General features: G+C 47.1%; 1 protein-coding gene across 1 annotated transcript in view; it reads left to right on the forward strand.

Annotated features, from left to right (window-relative positions):
- Positions 1–208: 208 nt before the first annotated feature.
- CASTOR2 (cytosolic arginine sensor for mTORC1 subunit 2) overlaps positions 209–19,764 on the forward strand; it is a 49,291-nt gene continuing 29,735 nt past the window's right edge. The window contains exons 1-2 of the mRNA XM_083587977.1: positions 209–812; positions 18,915–18,985. Coding sequence (XP_083444103.1) covers positions 700–812; positions 18,915–18,985 — 184 coding nt within the window. The 5' untranslated portion in view covers positions 209–699. The remainder of the gene's footprint in view (positions 813–18,914; positions 18,986–19,764) is intronic.

Genomic DNA, 19,764 nt, shown 5'->3' on the forward strand with positions numbered 1-19,764 from the left:
GAATTGTCTCTTTTTGCAAGGCACCCGGACGCCTCGCCAAGGACTCTTTTATTTTGGAAGCACCTCGCGGAGGGGGTGCGAGGGGAGTCCTTAAAAAACAAACAAGGCAAAAAAACCCCAACTCCTGATCCGTGCTCCGCCCTCTGGACTACACCTCCCAGAATGCTCCGCGCTCCTGCGCATGCCCACTTGCGGGCCCGTTTGACTGGCAAGTTGTTTGTTACATTGAAACAGCAGCCGCTTTTTCTGCGCTCTGAAGCTCTCCCCTCTCCTTCCAGCTTCAGCTGTTCTTTTCTCCCCTCCTCTTTTTCCTTTCTTTCTTTTTTTTTGTTTTGTTGGCTTTGCTTCTTTCTTTTCTCTCCCTCCATCAGCGCCACTTCTTCTTTAGTTAGCAAAATCTTCCCTCTCCCCCCACCCCTGCAACCCACCGCCTTGTTAATTCCATGACAAATAATATCTTCTTCTTCTTCCATCCCTTTTTCAAAGTCATTATTTTCCTCCTCCTCCTCCTCCACTCTCTGCCTGCGTTGGAGACGTAAAAGGAAGAGGGTGGGAAAATACCCCTTTCGGACAAAGAGGAAGACACCCCCCCATCCTCCTCCTCCTCCTCCTCCTGCTCCTCCCCACCCCCCGAAACCTCCCAGGCAACAAACAAGAGGCTACCAAAACTGATGAACTACAAATGAAAAAGAGGAAAAGATGGAATTGCACATTTTAGAGCACCGACTAAAAGTAGCTAGTGTCGCCAAGGAGAGAATCCAGTTGTTTACCTACGGGCTGATCAAGCTAGCTTTTCTCTCCTCCAAGACCAGGTAACGGGGGACCCCCTTTTTCACGGGGGGGGGTGTTGCTCAGCAGCCTTGCCAGCTTTAACAAGAGGCCAACGAGACGAAGCACTGCTGTAAAGGGGGGGGGGCCGGCAGGGGCTTGACTAATTCCCATACAGGAATCAAGGTTGTGGGGAGGGTTAGGGTTAATGGGTCACCCCCACCCGACCACCCCCACTTCTTTTCCTATTGCTATCCTTAAATGGTTTCGCCGGTCCAGTGAGAGCTTTTCGTTTTATTTTCGTTTTATTTTTATTTTTTGCGAGTTTCTGCACAAACACGCCCCCTTCTTCCCCTCCCCCCATATAGTCTTTTTTTTTAAGGAAAAACCCCCAAATCTGCTTTAAAAGATGCTGATGGATTTAAACAGCTGCCGGCAGGGGTTTTCTTTGCGTGCATTGCTAAGTTTAGGCGGCGGTGTGTGTTTTATAAAAAGTGAATAAACCGAGGGTTAAGTGGCGGGGGGGGTTCCCCGCCCCCCAAAAAGAAAAACTAAGGACTCGGTCAGAACAACAAAGAGCAGCCGTGAAGGGGGGGGAGGGGACAGAGGAGGGCCGTATTGGTGTGTATGTGTGTTTTTATTTTCTGTGCACAGAATTGTGCTAGCAGTTAAGACCATGTAGCGTTTAGTCAAAAAGGTACGTTTATTGCTAAGTATGCAAGAGGCGACTTTCGTGGGTTTCCTGCAACATCATGTTGTTCATATTTTTCTTTCTTCCTGTCTTTTTGGAAAAGGAAGGCGGGGGAGAAATGAAGTCAAAGGTTCCCGATCCGTGAATATATCGAGTTGCTGTTGTTGTTGTTTTTAAGACTGTATTATTATGTTTACCGAGAAGTAAAGTGAATAGCCACCCGCCCCCCCTTCCTCACCACACACACTCAATACCAGTGCTTCTTGGATGGAGACAATTTGAATTGCAAATATATTGTAAATAGAGGGTTGAGTGCTGCCTCCGCCCGCCCCCCCACCTATTGCAGACAGAGCAGAGATGGGGGTTAAGAGAAATAATTCCTAAACTCCACTCTTGGTTTGCAATTAAGTGTTTTTGCATTGCTGCTTGGAATCCACTTCAGAAACCAGTTCTAATAACCAAGCACTCCTGGGGCCCAGGGGAAACCGCTAATAAATTGTGTGTGTGTGTGTATTTGTTTTTAAATTGAATTGCAGATTGAAAATGAAGGAGAAGGGCATGTTTCTCTACCCCCACCCCGCCCATCCCACCTTAATAATGTGGCTGAATGAATGGGCATGTTTGCCATTTAATTTGATTACTATCCCTTATCTCAAGTTTAAACTTCATTGCTTTGAAATTTCCCCGATTTGTGGCTTGGCAGTTGACATTGTTTGCTGTGTAACGTTATCTGTCTTTGCCTTGTTTACAGCTTGTTTACATTTCAACTTGTTTGCAGTTAAAATGCAACACAATTTTTTTTTAAACATTTAGTTCCGTTCTTTCTCCCCACCCCCCACCCCGCCCGCCCGCTCCCCAATGGATGGAGACGATTCCCTTTTGTTGCATTGTTAATTGTGGCACTTTTGGGAGGAATCCCAAAGGCTTTTCAGATGTCACCGATAACCTTTAATTCCTTCTTGTCTTAAAATGTGGGGTTTACACCGGAGCACAAAGTTCTATTGTATCTGTGATTAACACATTGCAGAAATCCTGGAAAAGCTTCCATTAAAAAAAAAAGAGTTGGATTCATATGGCATGACCAGCCTCTTTGTGAAGAATTGATACCACCTGCCACAAAATGGCCAGTTATTTACACGACAGGAGTCATGTACCAGTCTCCCCACTGCCAGTGATGCTCTCAGCAGCATTGGACCTCTTGCCGAAAGTTCAGTGAGCAAAAACGAGTGTTTAAACACTTCCTGGGCTACACCACTTCCATGGAGGTTTGCCTGTTCCATATATATATATGCCTTCATTTTTCATAAAAGGCAAAAGCTTTCAGCTTTCAGCTTTTGCCTGACATGCTACTTCTCTCTGTGCAGGGAGATTCCCTCTCCCTCCAAAATGGAAAACACAAAACAAACCCACCTGCAGTCTGATGTGGTACGGCCAGGAACTGCTGCTTTGCCACTTGGATTCTGCTGGATGCATAAATTGGCCAGTAGTATTTTGGGACGTACCATTTCAGTTTGTTGGCGGGTGGGTGTGTTTCATCCTTTCTGAATGTTCTCCTTTGTTTTCTTGTTTTTTAAGAAGCATACATATTAAGTATTATTACTGATTAAGGATAAGTAGTACAGAGTTCACAACTCGTTTGCAAGCTCCTAGGAAATTTTTATACCATGATAACCCTGATTGTTGGAAGGCGCTAATCCTTAATGGGTTCATATTTTGACATCGGGGGACAAATTCTACTCTTTAGACTGACTAGCAATCTTTTGAGTTGTTTTGTTTTGGGGGAGGTATTCCCTTACATTTCTTCAATCCAGACTCTTTCATCCTTGCCACAATCCTTTTGGGTTAAGGCAGGCAAGCAGAACCCTTGGCTCTCCAAATGCTGCTGAACTACAACTCCCATCATCCCTGGCCATTGGCCATCCTTGCTAGGCCTGATGGGAGATGTGGTTCAGCAACATCTGGAGGGTGAAGGGTTCCCCACATCTGGGAGTGCATGCTCCCTTGTTTGAACATAATTCTGGATTGGGGCACATGTTAACTTTCAACAGAGAAGTATGGAAACAGGAACATACATGCATACATAATTTTATTTGTGTGCCACCTTTCCACAGTTCAAAGCAGCTTACAGCATGAAAGAAAAGAGATAACTGCAATGTAAAAGTAGTCATAAACAATAAACAAAACATTTTTTTAAAAAATACACAACCTAACTAGACAGTTTCCATACAAATCACAACTATAGATGCAAAAAAACCCAGCAACAACAGCGAAACAAACAACAACAACAGCTGACAAACAACACCTCAGCCCAAGAGTCCGTTCAGCAACCTCAGCTTCTGTAGTTGGAGTCAGTCCAGGTCCTCCCCTCCCAGGCCAGGTGGGAAAAGAAAGACCTGCAAGGCAGGGAGCAGGTCTTCCAGGACTGACAGCCAAGATGGCTGCAAAGCTTGCCCCTTAATTCCTACCTTGTCTCACCATCACTCCCGACTACTTTAAGGTGCTTTTCCTCTGACTATTCACTCCTGGTATCAGATGCTGCCATTTGCTCCCCCCACCCCACCCCAATATACTACTCCCAATTTATTGCTGAATTGGCAAGTGTGTGTGTTGAATAAGCATGTGCACGTGTCGTTTGGCCTTAAGAAATGTTCCAAGTCCCGCGGTGAGACACTGTGGCTGAGTAAGACAATAATGGGTCATACCATACTTAAGGGATGCGGGTGGCGCTGTGGGTTAAACCAAGAGCCTTGGACTTGCCGATCAGAAGGTCGGCGGTTCGAATCCCCACGACGGGGTGAGCTCCTGTTGCCCGGTCCCTGCTCCTGCCAACCTAGCAGTTCAAAAGCACGTCAAAGTGCAAGTAGATAAATAGGTACCACTCCAGCGGGAATGTAAACGGCGCTTCCGTGTGCTGCTCTGGTTCACCAGAAGCGACTTAGTCATGCTGGCCACATGACCCGGAAGCTGTCTGCGGACTGGACCTAATGGTCAGGGGTCCCTTTACATTACCATACATTTGAAGCATCCCCAAAGAATCCTGGGAACTGCAGTTTCCCCTCCCAAAGATGTAATTCCTCAACAAGCTGCAGCTCCCAGGGTACTTTGGGGGGAAAACATTTCCTTCAAATGTGTACTGAGTGTGCTTTGAACATCTGGTGTTGGCCTGCCCTTGTTGGACAGTGTGGGTGCTATTATGGAAGAGAGTTGCAGGATCCGCGTGTATCTGCCCCATGTGACCAGCCACTGAATTGCAGGCAGCGGCTTCTGGCCCTAGATTGACTCCGCCCACCCAGACTGGCCATTGGATTCTCTTGGAGAGGAAGGAGTGCAAAGGGGGACTTCCTGTTTCACTTGAGCACTACTTGAGCATCAAGATCTTCCTGAGTGTGTTTCTGGATCCTTTGTTGTTCTTTGATCTTCGTTTGTTCTGTCTTGATCACTTGGATTCCAGTCCTGACTAGTGACTTGTCTCACGGTTCCTGCTTCCTTGATTCTGCCCCACCTTGGGCTTCTCAGTTGGTAGAGCGTAAGACTCTTAAACTTGGGGCCATGGGTTCGAGCCCCACATTGGGCCAAACGTGCCTGCATTGCAGGGGGTTGGAGTAGATGACCCTTGTGCAGGGTTAGAAACTGAGATATAAAATCTAGGAGCCAGGTGACACCTTAAAGCTAGGATATGGTCATCACAGCGATACGTCTACCTGCATTTTTTTAAAAAAACAACCAAATTACGAAGCAAATGGTTTGTGGGGCAGCGCAGCAGCAAAAGATATGCATGTGTGCGAATCACCTGGCTTGCACAGCACCAGAAGGTGTGCCTCTTTTGGTGCTTTGTGAGCCAGGGGATCCGCAGGGCACTGTGGCAACAAAAGATGCGTGTGTCTCTTGCTGCTGCACTGCCCCGCAGGCCAGCTTACTGGAGCGGCATCACAGCCATACCCGCCCGCCAGCCAGATGGAGATGTTAGGTGCCAAACCTGGCAACCAAACACCTCTACTGCCTCGCAAAAAAGGCCAGTTGCCCTTCTCAAAACGTGCCCTGCGCTCAGCTAATTTCAAATGCTGCCCTTGTGGTCCCTTCCAACTCTACAATTCTATGACTCTGTCCATAGCCCAGCCTTGGCAATGCCATGCTGACTCTCAACCACTTGCGCTACAATTGCCTTCTATGGTAACATCCAAACAGAGCACACCTGTGTCCCGTACTTGTGTGATCGCACACTGAGATTGTGCGGGTTAATTTCTGGAAGCTGCTGGGTGAATGGCCTTCTCATGCCCTGCACCTTGACACTCGAGATGTACAGTGGTACCTCGGGTTAAGTACTTAATTCGTTCCGGAGGTCCGTTCTTAACCTGAAACTGTTCTTAACCTGAAGCACCACTTTAGCTAATGGGGCTTCCTGCTGCTGCTGCGCTGCTGGAGCACAATTTCTGTTCTCATCCTGAAGCAAAGTTCTTAACCTGAAGCACTATTTCTGGGTTAGCGGTGTCTGTAACCTGAAGCATATGCAACCTGAGGTACCACTGTATATTTTTAGGAGCCACCCAATTCTTGTGATTGTAATTTGTTTTAAACTGTTTTTAATGATATATTTTAAATTGTTGTGACCCGCCCTGTTGCCTTAGGGTAAAGGGCGGGTAATAAATAATAATTATTATTATTATTGTTGTTGTTGTTGTTGTTGTTGTTGTTACAGGTTTTTGCCTACAGTGAGATTTGTTGAGTTTAAACACACCAGAAGCACAAATTGGCTCCTGTTAGGTAAAGATGCATCCTTGTTGAACGAAAGGTACTTTGCACATGCTTAGGAGCACTCTGTTAACCTGAACCCCAGATCCTGATCTCTTGCTAGAGCTCCTCCCCTAAAAATAGGTCACCACCTTCATCCTGCTCAGTCTGCATATTTGCAAATAAGCAGGATTAAGATGTGGAAATTCATTTTTGCAGAATGGAGATTGGCAACTATGTCGCCCAAGTAGTAAGTCCTGCCCACACCAAGCTATAATCAGCTACTTTCTCTCCTTCCCATTTGGCATTCCAGAGGCAGAGAAAGTGGTGACTGTTGGGGCAAACAAAGAAAGGATCCTTTTTATTTTATTTTTAAAAAAATATCTCCTAAACCCTGTCTCCATTTTTTAATGTTTCTCACTCGAAGCCACAATCTCCCCATTCTTAGTTGAGAAGTTGTGTTGAAGTAAGTCAGTAAAGGCAAAGGGACCCCTGACCATTAGGTCCAGTTGTGGCCGACTCTGGGGTTGCGGCACTCACCTCGCTTTACTGCCCGAGGGAGCCGGCGTACAGCTTCCGGGTCATGTGGCCGGCATGACTAAGCAGCTTCTGGCGAACCAGAGCAGTGCACGGAAACGCCGTTTACCTTCCCGCTAGAGCGGTACCTATTTATCTACTTGCACTTTGACGTGCTTTCAAACTGCTAGGTTGGCAGGAGCAGGGACTGAGCAACAGGAGCTCACCCCATCGCGGGGATTCGAACCGCCGACCTTCTGATCGGCAAGTCCTAGGCTCCGTGGTTTAACCCACAGCACCACCCGCTTCCCATGAAGTAAGTCAGTAGGGAATAGCAAAACTCTTAACTATAAATCCAACGCGTTTTTTTAAAGTTACAGGCAAGTTACACTATTCCACAGCACCTTTGCAACTTAGTACCTTCTGCACTATGAATTTAAAGTACTCCTTAACCCCCAAAAGAGTCCTGGGAACTGTAGTTTGTAAAGGGTGTTGTTAGGGGACCACCATTCCCCTCACAAAGCTCCAGTTCTCAGGATTCCCTGGGAAGAGGAATTGATTGTTAAACCACTCTGGGAATTGTAACTCTTTGAGGGGTCAACTCACAACTCTCACCACCTTATACAAACTGCAGTTCCCATGATTATTTGTGGGAATCCATGACTGCTAATGCATTGGTTAATGCTATCCTAGGCTGAATCAACAGAAGTACAGTGTCTAGAATCTAGATCAAGAGAAGTCATAATCCCACTCTGTTCTGCCTTGGTCAGAACACACCTAGAGTACTGAGTCCATTTCTGGGCATCACAGTTTTAAGAACGATGTTGACAAGGTGAAACGTGTGCAGAGGAGGGCGACCAAGATGATCAAGGGTCTGGAAACTAAGCCATATGAGGAATGGTTGAAGGAGCCGCCCTGGGTATGTTTAGCCTGGAAAAGAGGAAATAGGAGCGCCATCTTCAAATATCTGAAGGGCCATCACATGGAAGATGGAGAAAGCTTGTTTTCTCCTAATCTGGAGGGTAGGACTCGAACCAGTGGCTTTAAGTTCCAAGAAAGAAGATTTTTGACTAAACATCAGTAAGAATTTTCTGAGGGTAAGAGCTGTTTTGACAGTGGAACAGCCTCCCACAAGAGGTGCTGGACTCTTCCTTCCTTGGAGGTTTATAAGCAGAAGGATGCTCTAGTTGCAATTCCTGCATTGCTGGGGGTTGGACTAGATGACCCTCAGGGTCCCTTCTTCCAACTCTACAATTCTATAATAGCTTTCTGTCTTTTGCTAGCCCCTTTCGCTGTGGGGAAAATGCTGGAGACCATGAGGACACAGCTTCCAGCGGAGCAAAGGCTTGAGTATTCTGGGAGTTCTTTCTCACCCCCCTCCCCAACTAGCAGAAGCAAAACCCAGCAAGTGCAATTCCTTAATCTGTATAATCCAGGCTGTCGACTTTGGTTTATCCTGGCTTGGAATTCGGAGAATTTGCACAATAAAAAGTGAGGTGGCAGATGAGGAGATATTGCAGCGATTACATTTTGAACCCCCCCCCTCCCGTCAGTATTCTTCCTCTCCCTGTTGTCCTTTATTGTGCCTTTTCCTCTCCCATTTTTACTTATCTGGTTACATCCACACCATGTAATGAAACGTGTGGTGTCTGGGTGCAGCCTCCATTACTAAAGCTCTCCTGCTTTGGGGTTCAGCTCTCCCCCACGGGGCTTGCGTACCCTTCCAAATTTCTCCGATGAAAATAGGGACGATGGCCCATCTGCACTATATATTTAAAACACTCGTATTCCACTTTAAACGGTCAGGGCTCCCTCCAAAGAATTCTGGGAGGTGTAGTTTGTTGAGGGTGCTGACAGGTGTCAGGAGCTCTGTGTTTCCTTCCCAGAGCTGCAACTCCCAAAAGACGGATTGATGGTTGAGAATTGTAGGACTCTGAGAGAAACAAGGGTCTCCTAATAAATCTCAGCCCCCGTAACAAGCAAAAGTCCCCAGGGTGCCTGTTTAAAGCGGTATCATAATGCTTTAAATGAATGGTGCGGATGTTGCCTCGAGAGTAGACCCATTGAAATTAATGGAGCTACGTTCATCATGTTCATTAAGTTCAATGGACCCAAGGAAAACGTAGTTGTAAAATGTTAGCCACTCGACGCGTCTGTCTGATGTGCAGAGATGTCATAATATTCTGACAGCCTCATTGCGCTTGCCTGCCACAAATGCATCTCTCCAAAACAAGTGACTCATTAGCTACCAAGATCTGAAATTCCAAGGAGTTTATATCACTTAATGTTTTAGCTTCTACTGTTGCTCTTCTCCGGGAGGAACTATTGCGTACGGTGAAATCTGCCTGAATCCTCGGACGGCCCTTTGTGAGCCACGAGGTGGGGCGGAAATGCTTCTTTAAATTACGACGGCCATAACAAATCTGTTAGTCATCGGGTTGTTGGAAGCAGCCTTCCACTGCGTCAGACCATTGGGTCCATCTAGCTCAGTATTGTCTTCTGTCAAGGTGAGAGTTGGGAGCAGGTCAGCAATAAATCACAATGTGTCTGTGAAGTTAACTGTTTATTCAAAGAAACTGAACAGCTCAGGCTTAGTGAGCACAGCAACTCTTCCCAGTAGGACTTGCTCCAATGAGACACTTGTGAGGACTGAAGGTCCCTGCCTTCCCACTGCTCCCTAAGTCTCCTCCTCCCCTGGATCCTTCCCTTGAAATCTGAGACTTATTCGCCTTGCCTGTCTTTGCTCCTCCATCTTCATACCTCTCCTGGTCTTCGGAGACCACAGGAGAGGGTAGCAGGAGGGGGAGACTCCCTGGCTTCTTCAGCAACCTGACTCATCTCTGCTTCTTGCCCTCTTGTTCTCCAGCCTCCACTTCTGCCTCTGATTCTGGACCTCACTCTTTCACAGACTCTCCCTGCTCACTAAGCCCTGTTACCTATCCATCTCCCAACACCTCCTCTTCCCAGACTTCTCCCTCTGACTACCTGTCATTGTCCCACCACCACTCCCCAGGCTCTGAGACTTCTTCCCTTGGGGGTTACCCAGCTGGTTCCTCCCACCAATCCTCTGCGTCCAGCCCGTCCATGACATTCAACTTATCATCACCTCTTACTGCTTTAAGAGTGTGCGTAGCTCTTTCAGCCAAAATACTCGAGGAAGCATTAGGCTGGGTTGTTTACTGGCCTCTTTTCCATTCAAATTTTATTCATGCTTCTCAGTCAGAAAATCATTGATGCAGCAAGCCCTTGGGCTTTGCCAAGCAAGAAGGAGCTTCCACCAGCCTCAAAAGTGGCTAAGATGGGAAGTCACTGGTTGGTCACTGCCTTTGGTCGCATCCATAAAGGTAAAGGGACCCCTGACCATTAGGTCCAGTCGCGGACAACTCTGGGGTTGCAGTGCTCATCTCGCTTTATTGGCCGAGGGAGCCGGCGTACAGCTTCCGGGTCATGTGGCCAGCATGACTAAGCCGCTTCTGGCGAACCAGAGCAGCGCACAGAAATGCCGTTTACCTTCCCACCGAAGCGGTACCTCTTTATCTACTTGCACTTTGAGGTGCTTTCGAACTGCTAGGTTGGCAGGAGCAGGGACCGAGCAACTGGAGCTCACCCCGTTGCTGGGATTCGAACTGCCGACCTTCTGACCGACAAGTCCTAGGCTCTGTGGTTTAACCCACAGCACCACCCGCGTCCCATGGCAGCATCCATACCTTACATCTAAAGCACTGTTATAGCACAAGCAGTCATGATTTCCCCGAAGGAATCCTGAGCTCTGTGGTACAATAAGCATGTTGAGAGTTGCTAGGAGTTGCCTATTCCCCTCACAGAACTAGAGTTCCCAGAATTCCCTGGACTTGAATGTTGTAACCACTTTGGAAACTGTAGCTCTTTGCGGGAAACAGGGGTTAAAAACCTAGAGTTGCCCATCTGCACAGTACATTTAAAGCACTATTACGCCACTTTAAACAGTCAGGGCCTCCTGCAAAAAATCCTGGGAACTGTAGTTTGCTAAGGGTGCTGAAAGTTGTTTGGAAACTCCTCTATTCCCCTCACAGAACTTCAGTTCCCAGAGTTCCTTTGGAAGGCAGAGTGACAGTTGACCACTCTGGAAATCGTAGCTCTTAGAGGAGAATGGGTCTAAAAAAACCAAAACCCTCTCAGCACCCTTAACACACTGCAGTTCCCAAGATTCTTCGTGAGAGACCATGACTTTTAAATGCATGGCCTGTGTGGGATTCTTTTTGCGACAACTGTCTATCTCCACTTTAATATGTTATCATTTTTAGTGTTGAAAGCTGCTCCGTACGTCTCCTGAAAGGAAAGCAGGTCAAAAATAACAAATTGAGTCGGTTTTTATCTCCGACCTATGCTAGGATATCGACATCCCATTTAAAATGGGAAAACAAGGCGGCTGATTGGGGGATGGAGGGTGGCAGTAAACTGCCTCAAGTGTCCAGCAGGACTGCTGACAATGCTCAAGTGTGTCTCCTGCCAAAGGTTGCGGCTTTCTGCCTTGAAATGCCTTTTTGTGGGGTTCTTCGGCGCATAAAGCAAAGTACATATTTGACCAGCTTTTGCGATGACCTCCTCCCACTTTTCCTGCCTCTGCTCTCTAACCCACACTTAACCTGTGCCGAATACTCCTTTTACACAAGACTTTGCACATATTGACCCGAGAAGCTGTGCCACAAATAAGTTTACTCTGGACTCTCGAGCTAAGAAGGAGAGAGACACAAACATCGTTTTGCACAGCCTGTTCTTGCTTCCCCTTGAAAAACAGGGCCATTAAGAGAGAGTCAAAGGGCCAAGACATACTGGGATTGGGGGGGTGAGGGGGGTCACATAGAGGTAATATCCGAAGAGCTTCCAAAGTCCCAGATTGCCAGCAGGCTGTGGAAGGAGACTGGAACTGGGTAAAGAAACTCAGCCATAATCATGGAACCAAAGAGTTGGAAGGGACACCACCAGGGTCATCTAGTCCAACCCTCTGCAATGCAGGAACCTCAGCTAAATCATCTGTGATTGTTTTGACATTATTTTTATTATTATTAGTGTTTTATTGATCTTCAGTTACAAATGAATTAAATATATAAAAGGAGTGCAGAAAAAAAATATTGACAACAACAGGTGGGAGTGCAGTGTTATTATTACTATTACTATTACTATTACTATTAATGGTGATGCACTTAGAAACTACAGTGGTACCTAGGGTTACAGACGCTTCAGGTTACAGACTCTGCTAACCCAGAAATAGTACCTCAGGTTAAGAACTTTACCTCAGGATGAGAACAGAAATTGTGCAGTGGTAGCGGGAGGCCCCATTAGCTAAAGTGGTACCTCAGGTTAAGAACAGTTTCAGGTTAAGAACGGACCTCCAGAACGAATTAAGTTCTTTACCCGAGGTACCACTGTACAGGGTGAGTCTTTTAAAAGAGGCCCTGTGGAACATGTGTACTCTGTATCCACGGGGCCACTTTTAAAGGACTCACCCTGTACATAATACTAAGGGCTATCACCCGATTCACTTATCAACCCCAAAAACTCCTTTGCCCTTGCCACACCTAACCAACCCCCTTTCCTTTGCACCTCTCTCACCCCCTCAAGCATCACCCCCCCCAACAGCTCGCCCCACTCCTTCCCTCCACAAGCCCCACCCTTGGGGAGAGTTTGCTTCACAAGGGTTGCTTCTCCAAGTGGATTGGTAAATCTCCATTAAACAGCTCAACTGAGCCTTCCTGCCACTCGTGTTGTAGTTGACGTGGCTGCCTACAAGTAGAGCATGAGGACCCCTTGCATTTCTATGCTTAGGGGATGCATGGAAACTGAGGTGGCTCAGTTGGCTAGAGAATGGTACTGATAATGCCAAGGTTGCAGGTTTGATCCCTGTATGGGACAGCTGCATATTCCTGCATTGCAAGAGGTTGGACTAGATGATACTGTACTAGGATCCCTTCCAAACTCTACAGTTCTATGATTCTAAGAAGAGTTGTAATTTGATTGATACGGTATTATTTAATATAATATTGCTGGCTGTGCCATTGTGTTGGGGTGGGAAGTTTCCCCCCAAAAGTTTTGCTGCTGGAGGGACTGAGTTTGTTTATGGGATTGGCAAAGCTGCCCATTGCTGCTATTATTATTATTATTATTATTATTATTATTATTATTATTATGGCTTTAGAGGTCAAAACCGGTACTTTGAATTGGGCCCAGAATAGCAGGCAGTGCAGTCAGGCCAGGATTGGATTTATATGCTCAAACAGTCTTTCCTCTGAGCAACCTGGCCGCTGAATTCTGCACCAGCTGAAGTATCCAAACAGTCTTCAGAGGCAGCCCCATGTATAACAGAGTGCGGTAATCTATCCTAGATCTCCCTGTCTTCTGCCCTACCAGTCACTTCCCCTCCTCCTCTCCCTGCTTCTTCCTCTGCCTTCCTCCCTCTTCCCGCCCACCCAGCAACCAGAAGGGGAAATGACAGGTCATTCTTGCCAGAGCTTCCAGAGCCTTTTTGAAATTAGCCTGTGGGCCATCGGACTTTCCAGCCTCCCACATGGCTGCGCACCGTTTTCATGTAGTCCGTAATACATACTTGCACGCCCTGCTTAACTTCCTGTGAACCGTGTGGTGGTTTGGACATTGCTTAGAGCCTGGAACCTTCTCAAATACAAACAGTGAGGCTTGGAATGGTGGTTGATTTTGTTCATTCCTTGGTTTCCAGCTGCCCTCCACATCGCCTCTGAGTTATGTGAAACATGCGCAGGACTGTGCTCCTTTTTAGTTTTGCTCTGTAGGATCTGTGTCTCTTCCAAGCCCTGGGGCTTAATTAAGTAAGTTTCTACTGCATATGGAAGCAGCCACTTCTTGGCCACCTTCACTTGTAGCGATAAACCAAGAACACCAACTTAAGAAAACTCAAGCTGTGTGCTGGTGTGCACAGCTCTGGCACTCTGGCTGACCCAAGCCAGAGTTGGAAAGCATCTACCCAGGAAGCAAACCAGCTTCTTGGGAGATCCAGATGTCCTGATTTGTTCCTCCCTATCAAGCCAGGATTGCTAGCCAGATTTAAACCAAATTCTGTTCTTGCTTTAGGACAGGCTTAGCCAGAGAGATGCTTTCCAGGTGGACTACAAGTCCCATTAGCTCCAGCCAACACGCCAGTGATCAGGAATGATGGGAGTTGTAGTCCAGTAACCCCTGGAAGGCACCCCATTGACTACTCTGAGAGACTCGGTCAACATGCTGCAGGCAGCTGGATGAAGGAGCTGCTCAATCTTGATTGGTTGAGTCACATCGTAAAGCAATGCAGTACAGAGAAGGCTTAATGTTCTTACCCATAACCCTTTTTTTTCTTTTTTGCAAGACTACCTTCACTCATGTCAACCTTCCTGCCTTTAGAAATCCTCCAAGAATTTGCCCAGTCCTCTTTTAAAGCCACCCAAGTTGTTGGCCATCACTGCCTCCCACTGTGGCAGGGAGTTCCACAGTTTAACTAGGCACTGCATGAAGAAGTCCTTTCTTTTACCTGCCTTGAATCTTCCAACATCCAGCTTCATTGTCCCTTGTGGTCCCTTCCTACTCTACAACGCTAAGCCATTTCGGGCTTTATGCTGTAGTTTGTAACACCTTGCATCCATACCTTATATCCAGAGCACTGTTATAGCACAAGCAGTCATGATTTCCCCAAAGGAATCCTGAGCTCTGTGGTACAATAAGTGTGCTAAGGGTTGTTAGGAGTTCCCTGTTTCCCCTCACAGAACTAGAGTTCCCAGTATTCGCTGGGCTTGATTGTTTAAACCACGTTGGAAACTGTAGCTCTTTGTGGGGAACAGGGCTTAAAAATCTACAGTGGCCCATCTGCACAGGACATTTAAAGCACTATTACACCACTTCAAACAGTCAGGGCCTCCCGCAAAGAATCCTGGGAACTGTAGTTTGCCAAGGGTGCTGACAGTTGTTTGGAAGCCTTTCTATTCCCCTCACTGGACTTCAGTTCCCAGAGTTCCTTTGGAAGGCGGACTGATAGTTGACCACTCTGGAAATTGTAACTCATTGGCAGCCGGCGCAGGGCCTTCAGGACTGGTGGTGCATGATGGTCCCATCGAACTGTCCCATTTACCACCCCAGGAGCTGCTTGCTTTATTTATTTATTTATTTATTTATTTATTTATACATACATACATACATACATACATACATACATACCCCACCCATCTGGCTGGGCTTCCCCAGCCACTCTGGGCGGCTTCCAACAAAGTATTAAAATACAGTAGTCTGTTAAACATTAAAAGCTTCCCTAAAGAGGGCTGCCTTCAGATGTCTTCTAAAAGTCTGGTAGTTGTTTTTTTTTCTCTTTAACATCTGGTGGGGGTGCATGCCACAGGGCGGGTGCCACTACTGAGAAGGCCCTCTGCCTGGTTCCCTGTAACTTGGCTTCTCGCAGCGAGGGAACTGCCAGAAGGCCCTCGGTGCTGGACCTCAGTGTGCGGGCAGAATGATGTGGGTGGAGACTCTCCTTCAGGTATTATGCACCAGGTGCAGCCTCCAAGGGCAGCCCCTCATGCATCTCTGTCCAGACGGCAGGTTGCTGTGGAGGACTGTCGAGGGAGGACACCCGATCGCCCATAGCAGGAGACCTCACACTGTGCATGAGGATCTCCACACACTCGTCCACCACATGGCTGGCTTGCGTGCAAAATTCCAGAAGGGAAGAGTAATTTAGAAGGGGAGATGTGCATTCAGGAGAATTCACGGCCTACTGGGTTACAGGCTCCTCTGCGGATGGCATTGGGGGGTGGGGGGCTTCTCTCTTTTATTGCTAAGTCAGTTGGCTGCCTCGCTTCCCCCTCAATGTGCCAAGTTTGCAAAAAGCGAACCGCCCAGCTGTTCCAAGATACAGATCTGTTTCCTCTGCCATGGTATTAATTACATGCCTGCTCTTCCACGCCAGCCAGTCCAAACATCTCCCGCGTCCAGTAACTTCTAAGGAAATTTGGAATTTGCTTGGAAACACTTGTCAGGGTGATCATGTAGCCCTGGGTGGGTTCCTGGACAGATTTCTTGTTGACACAGGAATATTCATTTGATTTGAAGAATGGTTTGTGTGCCATTTTCCTTGGCCCGCCCGCCATAAAATGGCTTTCCAAAGTGGATGGTTGTTTTGATACAGTCGTACCTCGGAAGTCGAATGGAATCTGTTTCGGGAGTCCGCTCGACTTCCAAAACCAAGCCGCAGTTTCCAATTGGCTGTAGGAAGCTCCTGCAGCCAATCAGAACCGGCGGAACCTGTGTCGGACGTTCAGGTTCCAAAGAACATTTGCAAACTGGAACACTCACTTCCCGGTTTGCGGTGTTCGGGAGCCAAAACGTTTGACTTCCAAGGTACAACTGTATACAAAAACAAAGCCAAACAATACCCAAAATATGTGTCTCGATTACACCTGCAACAGCAACACAAAATAAGCAAGCTGTTGGAAAAGTGGCAGGTGCAGGTGTCTTTTCTGTGGCCACCCCTAAGTAGTGGAAATCCCTGCCAAGCACGGCTTGTCTCACCCCTCCCTTGATGGCCTTCAGTACTACTGCAAAGGTCTGTTGTTCTTCAGGTGGTAGCCTGGATTTTGGGGGTGCAGTTAACTTAGGTCAGTGGCTAAGGATACAAAAGTAAGACCAGCAACAGCCTGTTCCTGTGTGGAGTGTTCTCAGTCAAGGCTCCGGCCAGGCCCTTTTTCCAGGATCCAGCCAGTGGTGTAGCAGGAGGGGCGTAGAGGGGCATCATGGCTTCTCACTATGTCATGCAGAGTTCCAAATTCTACAAATGGGGAAAAGGAGCGGACCTTTGGTATTCCACCCCTCAAGCAGTAAATTCTTTTCCTATCACCTTCCACATACCAATAACCTTCCTGTAAAGGGAAGGGTTTTTTTTAATGTTTAATGTTTTTATATATGTTGGAAGCTGCCCAGAGTGGCTGGGGCAACCCAGTAAGACGTGTGGGGTATAAACAGTGCAATTATCATTGTGGAATGGGACATCCCTATTTTCATCAGAGAAATGTTGGAGGGTATGTTATGTGCCACCCATCTGACTGGGTTGCCCCAGCCACTCTGGGCAGCTTCCAACAAATTAAAAGATCAAACACAGCAAAACATCAAACATTAAAAACTTGTCGTTACAGGGCTGCCTTCAGATGTCTTCTAAAAGTCAAGTAATTGTTTTATTTTCTTGACATCTGATGGGAGGGCGTTCCACAGGGCGGGCGCCACTATTGAGAAGCCCCTCTGCCTGGTTCCCTGTAACTTCACTTCTCGCAAGGAGGGGACCACAAGCTGGACTTCAGTGTCCAGGCTGGACGATGCGGGTGGAAGGGGATCCCTTCCAAACCTACAGTGCTGTGGTTCTGTGACGCCATGACAGTTTTAAAGTGGCATTATAGGGCTTTAAATGTGCTGCATGAGCCCAGCCACTTTTTCTGCAGTTGGCAACAGCATGACCACATCGAGGTGACCACTTCAGACCTTCCTACTAAATGCAGGAAGGCTGAGCATGGCCGGGTCAGGGCTGGCTCATGTGGGGACATTGGGGTGGGAGTGAGGCACACCCCCCAGTGCCATCTCTGCTCTCCACTTGTGCTTGGAAATCCCCTTTCAGACAGAACGCCTGAACAGCGTCTATGTGGTTCGTCAGCAGATTCCCTAACCCTGCTAACTCTGAGCTGAGCTTCTCTGAGCTAATATTTATCCATGCTCTGGTAAACTCCAGATTAGCCTGTTCCAAATGTGTTGTTTGCAAAGCCTTAAAAAATAAAAAAAATAAAAGCCATTCACTGACTACAGCAAGTTCAAAATGTAGCAGGGGACTTGCTGTTTGGGACCAGGAGATTGGAACCATATCTTGCCAATGATTAAGCGACTGTACCAGCTTCAGTCTGGTTCTGGGCTCTGTCCAATGTCATCTCTTGTTGTATCTCACCATGCCCACTGGTGCAACTGCCATTTAGCGCGACATGCCAGAGTATCGGTCAAAAAGCCTCCGTTCCACAATGCAACAAATGGACAGAAGCATTAGCAGTATAATCTGGAAAAGGGAACACACGATTCCTCATATCTGGATGCATGCAACGTCATCTGTGTTGGCTCCTTGCCTGTTCCTGGCTGGATTTGACATTTTTAATGCCTTTGGGAGATTGGAGATTGGGTTGCCTGAAGAATGGCCTCTTCCCATTCTTGACCTTGAGATCATCTTCAAAGGCCTCTTTTCTGGGTGCCCAGGACATGTAAAAAAAAAAGTTAAAACTCTGTGTTACATGCCTCCCCAGTGGTGGGAGACCTCAGGGGTTCCAAACCCTCTTCCAGAGTTTGATTTCCTTAGAATGAAGGCCAATGGAGAGTATGGTATCTTTAGGAGTTATTTACATATACGATATGATAATCTTTATTATCATTGTCCCATACAGAACAACGAAATTGAAAAAATCTACATCAGACATTCAAAAACCAATGAGCCTGCTATCCCAGCTATCCCAACCTGGTTAGCCCCCTAAAAACTCTGATGCCCCAAAATTAAATACAATATACTCCCACAGAGACTACCTTACACTGCATTTAAAATCAAAATCACATTTGGATAGAAACTGTTTCTCAGGTGGCTAGTCCTAGTCTTTATAACCCTGTACCTTCTTCCAGAAGGTATATATACAACCTGAGCATAGGTAAGAACAGGGGTCAGCAACCTTTTTCAGCCGTGGGCCAGTCCACCGTCCCTCAGGCCATATGGTGGGCCGAACTATATTTGGGGGGGGGCATGAACGCATTCCTGTGCCCCACAAATAACCCAGAGATGCATTTTAAATAAAAGCACACATTCTACTCATGTAAAAACACACTGATTCCCGGACCGTCCAGCAGGCCAGATTGAGAAGGCGATTGGGCCACATCCGGCCCCCGGGGCCTTAGGCTGTGTACCCCTGGGCTAGAGGGTGTCACACCATAAGCACCTCAACAGATCTTGCTTCTGTGTTTGTTTCCAGAGAAGCCCCAAAGTCTAGCTTAGGTTTGGCACAGAGCAAGGCATGTCTCTCTCTGCTGCTTCCAGCTTTATCACTCAAAGAGAAGTTATTGTGTTGTTGCTGCTGTGTTGGCCTCTGAAATGTGTTCCATAAGCATGCTTAGGGTTTCATGGTTCAGCCAGTTGCTTAAAGCAGTCCCCTCCACTTCTCTATTTCAGGTGCAAGTTCTTCAGTTTAACAGAGACGCCAGAGGACTATACCATCATAGTGGATGAAGAAGGCTTTCTAGGTGAGCACAACAATGGTCACCTCATGTTCCTTCCTTTATCAGTTCATTTCAGTGTTATTGGACCCCACCTGCGCAATACATTTAAAGAAGGATCCTGCCACCTTACAAACGTGTCTTCCCTCTACACCACAAAACCTGTGCGCTGGCTGATGTTGTCCCTGTTGTGCTATTTTTGTATAGATTGCACAAATAAATTTTCTTTAAAAATGGGTGGGGGGAACCAATGCAGCAAACCTTTTTTGAGTCTCCCCAACCACCACACAAACACATAAAACCACCCCAGCCCAGTGAGGACCGAGCAGTGGGCCCCGAATGCTCATTGATGGGGAATGGAATGGAATGCAGTAGTTGAAAGCTAAGACGGCCGGTTGGTGCACTGATTTGAATCACTGCACGCAGCAACATTTTGTTACAGTCCCAAATTATGTTATGACAGCGGTGGGGAGATCGGCGGACCAGATTGCTACCTCCTGGATGAACTCTCCTGTGGGATGCTTAGCTTTTCAACAAGCTCCAGTTCCATACACTCCAACATTTCTCCGATGAAAATAGGGATTCCATTGCAATCATAATTATTATAAACCTGGATAGCTCAGTTGGTTAGGGTGTGGTGCTAATAATGCCATGGTTACAGGTTCGATCCCCATGTGGGACAGCTGCATATTCCTGCATTGCAGGGGGTTGGACTAGATGATCCTTAGGGTCCCTTCCAACTCTATGATTCTATGATTCTATGATTCTATTCTTGTAGTTGTTGTTTTATTTATATCCCATCCATC

The sequence above is a fragment of the Podarcis filfolensis genome, assembly GCF_964270895.1.
Source record: "Podarcis filfolensis genome assembly, chromosome: 15".
Taxonomy (NCBI): Eukaryota; Metazoa; Chordata; class Lepidosauria; order Squamata; family Lacertidae; genus Podarcis; species Podarcis filfolensis.